The following is a 10,967-nucleotide window of genomic DNA, read 5'->3' on the forward strand; positions in this document are numbered from 1 at the left end:
CTACAAGTGGAGGTCATGCCAACCTCCAACCCACTCCAAATCACCGAGATCCGACTGCTTGTCCTTTCGCTTGTCCTGATGATGATCTCGGCCCTTGGCCCGCGCCCATGGACATTCTCTGCCCTTGTCTTTACTAACAATGTTCGATTTAGTATCCCAACCACCTGTACCGAAACTAGTGAAACCTAATCCAACGTTCCGACGTGGAGTGCTTTGAGTCTTCCACGTATCAATAGATCTTTCAGAGGGTGATGCTCCTGCAAATGCCCTTCGACGATCTCCGAGCGCAGACCACTTGTCAAAAGCAGTCCTCTTTGAGGGTGGTGAATAACGAGGTGAGTTTTGTTGAGTAGGGGTGTCGTGGAAAAAGAAGCCATCAGGCACCAAATCCTCGTCAATATCGTGAGCCACTGTACGACTAGGTGCGACTCTGGGGATGTTGACAAATGATGAGGTGTGAGGTTCCAATGGAGATCTGCCAGCCTTATCATCATTGGTCTTGCTCTCGTGGCTCCAAGTTCGCGAGTTAGCCTCTTGACGGGCTTGGAAGTGATTGTCGAGCTCTTCTTCCTCTTCCATCTCTTCGTCCCAGAGATCACCCCAACTCTTAGATACCATGTCGTTCTTCTTGCCAAAGACTGATGCCATAGATGGCAATGGGATTGGCTTTGCCATGGCGATTGGTAGAGATCCAGAGATGGGGGTAAGACTAGCCTTTGGAGGACCAGATTTCATGTGGCGGCGGATGGCTAGAGATTGCATCGAAGTTCCAAGGGAAGAATCAAGAATTGATTCCATTGAAGGAGTTTGTTCTCCAATGGAGAACCAATCTTTGTTGCTTGCTTCGGAGCCGGGGAAGAGGTCCTCTGAGTCATAGTCCTCATCTGGAATGGCAGAGAGCTGGCGGAACTGTTGAGGTGGGCTGGCGTGCAATGCCTTGGCCCAAGGGAAAGATCCACCCGCATCGAGTTGAGGGCTTTGGATAGAAGGTGTACGCAATGGCTCACGGTTTGAGCTGGGAATACCACGTCGATCGGCAGAACTGAAGTCATCGGCGAACTCGTCAAATGTTGTGAAGCTAAGTACACGCTCGATGGCCTCACGAGCAGCGGCAAGTGATCTCTTTCGAGGATCGAGGCTCATGCATTGAGCAATGACTTCGTAGGTATCTTGTGACATTGTTGGGAAGACATCAAAGAGCGATTGCTTGTCTCGAGTAAAGTCAAGGAAAAGTGGGTCTGACTCTGTGGGTGTTGTGAAAGGGTTGCGAGAGAACAAGATGTTCAATAGACAAATGCCAATGGCCCAGACATCGGCTTGCTCTGGAGAGTATCCCGCGCCAGCAGAGTCATATTGTTCTGGAGACATATAGCGGTCGCTTCCTACCGTGGTTTCATATGACCACTTCTCGGAAGTTGCAAGGCCAAAGTCACCAAGCTTCATCTCTCCTGATTGGGTAAGGAAAATGTTTTCGGGCTTGATATCACGATGATACATGCCCTTGCTGTGAATGTATGCAACAGCGTCGATAAGTTGCAGCATGAATTGTCGGACATGTTCCGTTTCGAGTGGGCCAGTGCCAGTTCGAATAGCCTCGTAGAGGTCGCCTCTGGAGCAAAACTCTAGAACAATGTACACATGGGCTTCGGTCTCGAAGGAGTGGATGAGGTTGACTATGTTTGGGTGAGAGCCAAGTCGAGCATGGCAGGATAGCTCTTCAGAGTGTTCATCGATGGCAAATGACGAGTCTGCATCAGTCATCGTGGCAGATTTCTTGGTTAAACACTTGATAGCAACGGTTTCGTTGGTAATTAGGTCCTTCGCCATGAAAACCATTCCAAATGAACCATGGTTGAGGGGGGATATCGTTTCAAAACGTCCATCAAGGACGACTCCGTCGTAAAACTTCTCTCTTAAGCACTCCATTGTTATGATGAAGGGTTGAAGTAGTGAAGTGTGATGTGAGTGAAGAAAGAAGTGTGAAGGTCGAATAGGAGTGAAGTGTGCAAATTAAATAAATAAACTTAAAAACAAAAGTGCAGCTTTGAATACTGTTACAACCGAAATGTTTTTGGGCCCTGAGAGGTAAAGAATCGAGAGATACAAGTGGAATTCGTAAAAGCTTTTGTCTTCTCTAAACAAAGTTGATGGTGGCACAAGGAGAGCTATGCTCTTGATGATTGTCGGAGTGAATAAGTGAGGTTGTAGTTCGATCTGAATGAAGCAAGGCGATAAAAGGTGTATGGGCAATAAAACAAACTCGCAACGCTATATAAATGTATCCTAACCGCCGAAAAAAAGAAAATGATAACTGGTGAATAACTCCGGATCGTAGAAGTAGGGTGTTCAGAGGCTCATAGGGGTATTTCGAATACGCTTTGACAAAAGAGATTTATTGAATTTGTTCGTTAGATGGGACAAAGAAGAGAGACTTGAAGTCTGGTAATAAAATAGAATAAGGAAAGAGTTGAAAATCGTTATGCTGACATAGGAGTCAGACGTTGATAGAACGAGTGTCTGAGGTTTCGAAGGTTCCTCGAGGAGTACGACTTAACGTACGTGTGGGTGAGTTGAGGTGTGATGTCGATTTGGTGGGTCGAATCGAGAAAGCAATCACACAATTGAAGTCAATCAATTATGCAATATCGAGATGGAGTGATGTGATGCTTTGGTAGAGCAGATGTGATCGATGACTTGCACAGATCTGGAGCGAATGATCTTGCAGTGGAAGACTTTAGCGGCGTGTGTATCACAGATCGGAGATGATCAAGTTGGCTATCGTGACAAACGCTTCAATGTTGACTTGGAACTCATGTGTTTACTGTGGGTTGTTTGTAGAACAAGGAAGTAGAAGATATGACTCTTCTTCTGCCAATGTTCGAAATTGTAGGTTGACGACAATAGGAGTTCGTTGGGAAGAAAATCAGGAGAGGATGATTGCTCAAGAGGTGGAAGAATGCGGTTGACCTTTGATGAAGTTGGTGATTACAACGGGATCTGCAAAGCCTTGTGAATGTTCGGGAATGGAGTTGTTGCCGTGGTAGCAAGCAGTGTGACGCAGAACGAGACAAGTGACGGTGGTTGGAGCTTTATCAAAGGAATGGGCGATGGAAAGGGAGAGAAGATGGTAGAGGGTTCGTCAAGAGTTGGAAAGGGTCTCTCGGTCGGGATTGTTTGTTGATGAGTTGTGAAGTCGAAAGTGTAGAAAGAGGAGAAGAGGTAAAAGAGAGGAAGGGGGGGGGGAAGGGAGGAAGTTAACTGCGAACGACGATGATTGTAGCCAGTATTATCGTACGCACATATGTGGAGTTGAAGGTGTATGAGGTGGATGAGTCGGCAGGTGGAAAGGCGAAGAAGAGTAAGTAAGTAGGATGAGTCGAAGGGAAGCGTAAGCGAAAGCAAAGGCCGGTTTTTGGAGTGGGTGGAGTGGGGTGTAGGGATATCGAGATGAGGTGTCTAATAAGTGTCTGTTTCCTGCCAGGGGTCTCCAAGGAATGGAAAATGAAGGAACCTTGTTGTTGCAGGTTGGATAGATAAAGAAAGAGAGAGATAAATAAAATAAATAAACTTGGGGCTAGAACCCGATTGGGCGTAGATGTGGCTTTTGGATCGGAGGGAGTTCAGCTTGGAGTTGTCACTTGTACCTATGGATCTTTAGAGTTGAAGATTGAGGTATGGATGGAAAGATTTTCACACGCAACTCTCACAAAGTATTCGAAGTCAGAGAACGGCTGGCAAAAGAAGGATCTTGAGGTTTCACAGTTGTCAAGTGATTGGGCGAGAGTCGTGGTGATAAGGTTGAAGGTCTATTTTGTTGAGTGGGAGTGGGAGTATGAAGGAGTGTGAGTGTGAGTGTAGTTGTAGTTGTAGATATGGATAGATATAGATATGGGTATAGATGTGGATCTGGATTTGGATTTGGATGTGAATGTGAATGTGTAGATAGATAAGTAGAGTACTAATCACTAGGTACGTATGTGAATTAGTACGGAGTGAATTCGTGAGTCGTCGATAGAGAGGTAACAAGTGTACCTAGGTATTAATCTCGTATGTCTGTATGTCTGTGTAGATGGATATATATTGTTCGTAATTATTCGTAATTATTCGTAATTATCCGTGGTCGCTCATGAATTGGGTCGTAAATAATGGTAAAACAATATTGACTTGTACCACCACAAAAAGTATCTCTCCGTGGATTATTGTCTCTGTCGGTCCTGCACGAACTTGTTGTCCTTCCTTTGCTGTATGTAAGAATCCGCGGCAAATGATTATAGGGAAACCGTCGCAGATCTTTTTCTCGGTTGATAATACGTGATATGAGTACCGGTCCGGTATAGTACAAGTTTAAGGAATCTTGTACGAGATGGATTTGTACGAGATGGGTTTGTGCGAGATAATGTGTCAAGTAGTGTTGAAGATAGAGACCCGGATGGTTGAGCTTGACGTCGGGAAGAAAAGGGAAGGGAAGGGCCACAGATAAACTAAATAAGTTCCAAGTCCAAACGAAACCCAATGTTCGAAATAGGCTTGGTGACCTCGACGACTATTATGAATTGATGATTGTAAATCAAAGGTTCGCGAGGTTCCAGGTTGAAGGTTTGAAAACTAATTGAATCACTTGGGTTCTTGAATTTTCTAGCACATTCAGAAAAGGTGCTCAAGTGACCAAGATTTCAAACGGTACAAGCCATGTATGAGATGACTGACAGGAGAGGAGGCGAGGCGAGGTGAGATGAGGAATGAAGTGGAGTGAAGCGAAGTGAAGTGAAGTGAGGAAAGGAAGTAGAACGGAGGATCGAATGATTTGACTCTGGAGTCTGTACGGAGTATGGATAATAATATCAAATACTAGGTAAATCAAAGGTAAATCAAAAGGTTGCAATGCATCTACATATATCTATCAATCTATATTCCTGTCATCATTTTACTCTTCACTTCTGATTGGATCCAAACGATCTGTCTGGTATGTACCTCTACTCTCTTATCATTTGATATCAACAAAGAAATGATGAGGAGGGGAAACAAACACTTCACCCCAGATTTTCCATGGGATGGGATGTGTGTGTACACACGCTCAAGCCTCCCAAGCTTCCCAAGTCTAATGATTAGCCAGTCATTCATTCGATTCACACCCCACCCTTTCATTCTCTCACTCTCTGGTGTTCTTTCAAGACACGCCTTTCGGTGAATAATATGATAATAAGCCTTCTTTTTTAAGAATGCCCTACTTGTCCGTCTCCGGTATAACATTGATGATCGATCGCTCAAAGGAGTTTCAAAGGAAACCAAATCCTTGACATTCCAGGGTTCCAAGTTCCAACAAAGAATCGATGGAAAGCAGCAGCGACGGTTATCAGCCACCACATACCCAAAGAAGCTTAAGGTGGTGAATTCTACACCAAGAGTGATCATACTGACCCAATCATTCGAAAGATCATTGGAGACATCTCACCACTAACATCTTGCTGCTCTTACCTGATTCTATCGGGTTCCTTCCTTGGAACGCCTCATGAACATACAATTGGCTGCTAATCTTAACCTCACCCAAAGCCCATGAATAACTAATCTTACCTTTATGCACGCCCCTAAGAAATGCATGCATTGCATTACCGTCGTCTGCTCACACCATCCCACACTCACCATACATACCATCTCAGGTCACAGCATACCTAAACCAATAATTTGGCAGCGTTTGCAGTCAAAGAAAGGGACTTTACCGCCTTTTACTGTGCCTTCTTTAGCGCTCTCAAATGCTACCCATCTGTCCATCTATCTTTACGCCCTCAAGCTGGGGAAAATACCGTTACCATTGGTGGTTCTAGATTGGCATTAATGGATAGATTAGAGGTCGGCCTTTGGCTAGAGAATGACGAATATGGCGAGTGCCTTGGCTGTTCCCATTCACTCCAATTCAATGCTAGGTAGGTAGGTAGGTAGGTATGCTACGAAGCCTGTAGTCGATCTCTTATGTAACTCCGGAGTCCGTCTCTCACTACTCTGAAGGCTCTAAAGGTGTGTGTTGAGGTTCGAGAAGGCTGTGTCGGCAATAGCGAAGCTAAATTTAAACACGTTTTCTACTTGAACGTCTGGACTCTCATGGATGAAGCCAGATGACATATATTCTCAAATTCGTTGAGGATTCTCGAAGGAATTGATCAATGACTTCGGAGATAACTACGCTACAAGGATACATATTATCAGCCATCAAGATTGATATGATGACTTGACTTATTAGGTACTTACAAGGCTACAAGACAACTGACGGTAGCCGTACAATGTACTCGTGTTGGAATGACACAATCCGATTTGGGCGTTTCTCGCCTGTGGATTTGCCTCGAAACAGTAATGAAAATCATGAGATGAGAACACATAAGTCAGTACATACGAAACTCGCAATCCTCTGAGTGATTCATCGTAATTTCACAAAGCAAGAAACAAACAAACAGAGTACAGGACACATAATCCAGATTCCAGACAACCCAGATCCATTCCATGGAGGAGAGGAGCTTAGCTTAGTAACAAGTTAGATAACCCGTCACTGTCAGACAGACGACGAACCAAGCCTCCAAATGATTTCTGATCCCTTTACGGTAAGATACCGCTGCTTCCGATATTCCCCAAAAGGGTTTGACATGCCTGGTACATACCTGAGGTGAAAGGTCGTGTGACCATCTATTTGGATTTTGGAAGGACAAAGAATTATTTGGGCCACAGTGGTGGTTGTTGTTTTTGTCGTTGTTGCTGCTGCTGTCCCTTATTGCCATCAAGGAAACCCCGATTGAAAACGTTATTGAAGAGGCGAAAGAACTTGGTTTGGCCCAGCCTCTTGTTTTCTTTCATCATCCGGTAGATCATGGCAAATGGTCAATCACATCAAATCATTTGATATGAGATGATATGAGCTGAGATGATGTTACACGTATACATGTTACATATTACATACACACGTACACTTCTAAACCAGTGACATGCTTTTCCATTACTGCAGTCTGCACCCAACTACCTCGTTTGACCTCTCGAGGTAACTTGCAAGCTCACTTCTTAATTTAGCTGGTAGGACATTCCGATGTTGCTTTCAACCCTTATCACGTTCGACAAAGGGGGCGATTTTGTCGTAATGATGTGCAAAAGTCACCCCATTGCTGAGCAGATGAAGCACCAGACGACATCTTGGTAATACGGATGGATTGGCCTCTGTCCAGTTGCATACCTACCTCCTAGGTAGGTCGTAATGTTTTTCGATATTTACGGAGGTCTCCGCTCACACATCTTCCATTTCCATTGACTGCCCCGTTCTGATTCTGATTCTGATGAGACCAATTCAAGACTTGTAAGAAGGTGGGATCTTTTGCATCAAGACAGACCAGACCAGACAGATCCATTCTTTCCCACCACAATTGAATCGGCATGACTCTCCAAGCAAATCAGCAGACTCGAAAAATCCACAGAAGATTGCTTGCTAAACCCTCTCGTTTGAAGATCCTCTTGTTCACCCACTGGGAATTCATTGATCTTGAAACTCGCGCTTATGTACGTACCATGCTGCTGTAAGGTTACCTCGTTACCTACCTACTCCATAATTCGGATGTTTGGTGCATCGCATATCATTTGATACACGTACTCTTCTTGTTTCCCCAGCCAGCCGTCCTGTATTCCGGATATGTATGTTTCTGGGCGGTACCTCTTCACCATTATTCGCAGCAAAGTTAAAGATCTCATTACATGGTGAAGCACGGCTACGCTCTACCCTGAGTATGTATGTGAGCATGTATGTAGGGATGTCACAAGTAGATTCATACACATCATTCTTGTCGTCGTGGGGTAATTTGATGGGTCGTACGGAGTACAGGGCGATTAGCTGGGATGCTTTTGGTTCCTTTGACTTCAGAATGGCTCTGTGAGGTGACTTGATTTATGTCTGTCTATTACCTACTATGTATGTATGACTACCTAGGTATCGAGTCTTTGAATGGGAAGAGACAAATGGTTTCAATTGGGAATCTAGACACAACTCAACCATCTGTCTCCGTAGCTATCCACCGCGTAAATAGTAAATCCATCTGTCCTCGAGATTGACAGCGTCATTCAATCTATTATCCTTTGTGTTTTGTGGGAAAAGGCACATCTTCATTTAACCTCCCTATCATGAAAGATTAAGTCATTTCCCTGCACCCTCACCCGCCTTCCCATTCCAGACGTGCCGATTCGTACATCGAGCGCCCTGTGCAGTGCTGGTTCCTCAAGAGTCCTGCACAAAATGAATGACCGTTGGCTTCACGAGACGTATGATCGACGACCCTTTCCGCCGATGTCTCCATAGCTAACTAGTCACTACTCACTAGGAAGCTGTCGTTCATTGGGAATGTCATGTCATGCCATGCCATGCCATTCAAAACCCCCCGAAACTCTCCCTCAGATATAGTATGATCTACTTGATAGACTCATGTTCCTTTTGATATTTCTTCCGCGAAACAGAAATCCACACTGGAAATCTCGCATATGGTGATGCTTCATCAGCTTTCGAACGAGAGCCTGCGGAAAAGGGAGTCCAACGATTGGATTTTCATTTGGGATTGAAACATTTAATTTGTGTGAAATGCTACATGCTTTTGAAACAACTGGGCGGTAATTATGTGATTAAGGATATTGATTACATGTCTTGGGGATTTATTGGCTGGACGGGAGTCATTGGATAGATACATGCTAGGTAGGTACCTACTCTACGAAACATGAATGTAAGATACATGATATTCATAGTTCATAGCTAGATGATGTATTATGATATCAACAGAGAAAGCCCAGCAAGCCCAGCTTCTTATCTCTCCTCGAGTACGTGCGTGCTGTGATGAAATGGAAAACTCAAATTCGAAGCTTCATACTACCTAGGTATTTCATATTTCATTACTGAATGAATCCATTCCCCATGTGGGAACGTCATAAAGCTCTCAATTCAGCTCAGATAGGAAAGAAACAATTCAACAATTTCGTGTCCCGAGGTCATTCATTATCTTTATCATTATCGCTACCACGCATTGCTTATCGCCCCCACAGAATAAATGTACGATGTATGTTGACTTTATGGGTTCCCACTGCTTCAACCCCCTTCCCCCCCAGTAAACACGCGACCTTTTCACCATTATCCCCATCGCGTCGCATCGCATCACATCATCCTTTTCTAGTCTGTCCCAGTGTTCCTCATCCACCCCACAGATTGCGCCAATAGCGGCATATGGATACCGCTTCCAGAATCCAGAGAAAGAGATGAAGGTACAGTCGCATTGGAGAGATGGATGAAAGTAAGACGGTACCTGTCATCACGATAATCTCAAGCCGCCTTCTTTCTAAGGGAGCAAGCAGCGGTGACGGGCACCTGAGTCTGAAGATGATGAAATTTCTTCTTGAGAGAACCTTGGAATCCTTCAAGATGAGAATGTTGGCTACGAGAGAAGCAAATATAGACTGACACTGTACGCACACCTATATCTCGGAGAACAGTCTATATTACTTATCTCTCTGCTGAGTCTATCCTTACCCCCCTCTCCCATACCGCGGAGCTATCACTGCCAGAGTCCTACCTGACTCTCGCCCTACAGATCAAAATCCCACCGTCGATATCTTTCCCCATCGTCAGAGTGGCCCCCAACCAAGCCATACATATCTCTTCGTGGATATGTACCTATCCAAATATAACATCATCACCATCAACTAATCGTATCGATTCCTATCTACCACTTTAGAGTCCACCATAGCTTTATCGACACACTTGAAGCTCCAAGATGGGTCTAGATAGCAATCTTCACTGTCACTCGTCCCATACATATGTACCTACCTAGCATGCATCATGCATCATGGGAAACTAAGGATATGTACATGCCATGCCTCCAACGTGAGAGCGAGTCCCTGGATAGGACGGACATGATTTACCATACTTTACTTAGTCCCAAAAGCGTATGCAGCTACGAATGAATGATTAACAAATGTGCTTTTGAATGAACCGCGGCCGGAATTTGTTTTTTGTTTTATGTTCGTTGAAACTTGCTCTTTCGTGAATTTTTGAACGGATCAATTGGATTGTATGAAACTGATCATGAATCAAACATTAAGTAATGATTATTGAGTGGAGTTGATCGATTCACACCCACCGCCCACCATCTTTGATCGTTTTTAGTAAGTGGGGGGTGTATCCAACACTCAGTTCAAAACCAAAATGTGAATGTGATCAATTGCAAAATTTCAGAATAGGTCGGTCGGTCGTCTTGGTCTCTGGCCATTCACGAGAGAGAGGAAGGCCATTCCTTCGCAATTGATTATATCTTCACCGCCATCATAATTTTAATAAAAAAGGTGATTGTTTTATTTTACTCCTCATTTTCCCTATGCTCACTGCCAAATCCGGAACATTATCAACAAAACACAGAACACGTTCCGCGTACCTACATGCATGCTACTTATCCCATATCACATCGTGGTCCTATCTCCAAAGTCCAAAGGCCAAACCTCTTTGCCGAAAATCCCCGTTTACTAACTGCATGGAGCCTTCGCCCACAGAGCTTTTCCTGATTATTACAGCATAAGCTTGCATCTTGCATGAACAGCCTGAATTCATCCATACGATTTACGAGCCAAGAGTTTTGGCCTGAGGGATTCAAGCAGGACGGGTGGGAAGTCAAACGCACCATATTGACGAATCAGATTCCCAAATTCATCCTCGACCCCTCCACCCTTCCACCCTCGTGCATAAAGAACGGAACGTGCGATTCCTAGCAAGTAGACTTGGTAGTCTAGGGTCGATCTTTGCCAGCGCGCATCCACGCATTGCCTAAGTCCTTACCATCCATCCAAGATTACGAAAGAAGCTCGCGAGAGTTCACCGCTATCTCTCTTCGACCTCGGGGCTGATTGTTTTTTCAATACTGTATCGAGGGGAAGAGAGGAATTTCATCTGGAAGGATTCCCAACTTGATAAA

The 10,967-nt window shown here is 44.5% G+C and overlaps 1 protein-coding gene across 1 annotated transcript; it reads right to left on the bottom strand.

Annotated features, from left to right (window-relative positions):
- Positions 1-1,926, bottom strand: EAF02_010521 (uncharacterized protein; the record flags this gene model as incomplete). The annotated part of the gene is made up of 1 exon (XM_038906569.1): positions 1-1,926. One exon carries the CDS (start codon positions 1,924-1,926, stop codon positions 1-3), a length of 1,926 nt encoding a protein of 641 aa, XP_038753833.1.
- Between the last annotated feature and the right edge of the window lie 9,041 nt (positions 1,927-10,967).

This window comes from Botrytis sinoallii, assembly GCF_014898435.1.
Source record: "Botrytis sinoallii strain Bc 23 chromosome Unknown BSIN_025, whole genome shotgun sequence".
NCBI classification, from domain to species: domain Eukaryota; kingdom Fungi; phylum Ascomycota; class Leotiomycetes; order Helotiales; family Sclerotiniaceae; genus Botrytis; species Botrytis sinoallii.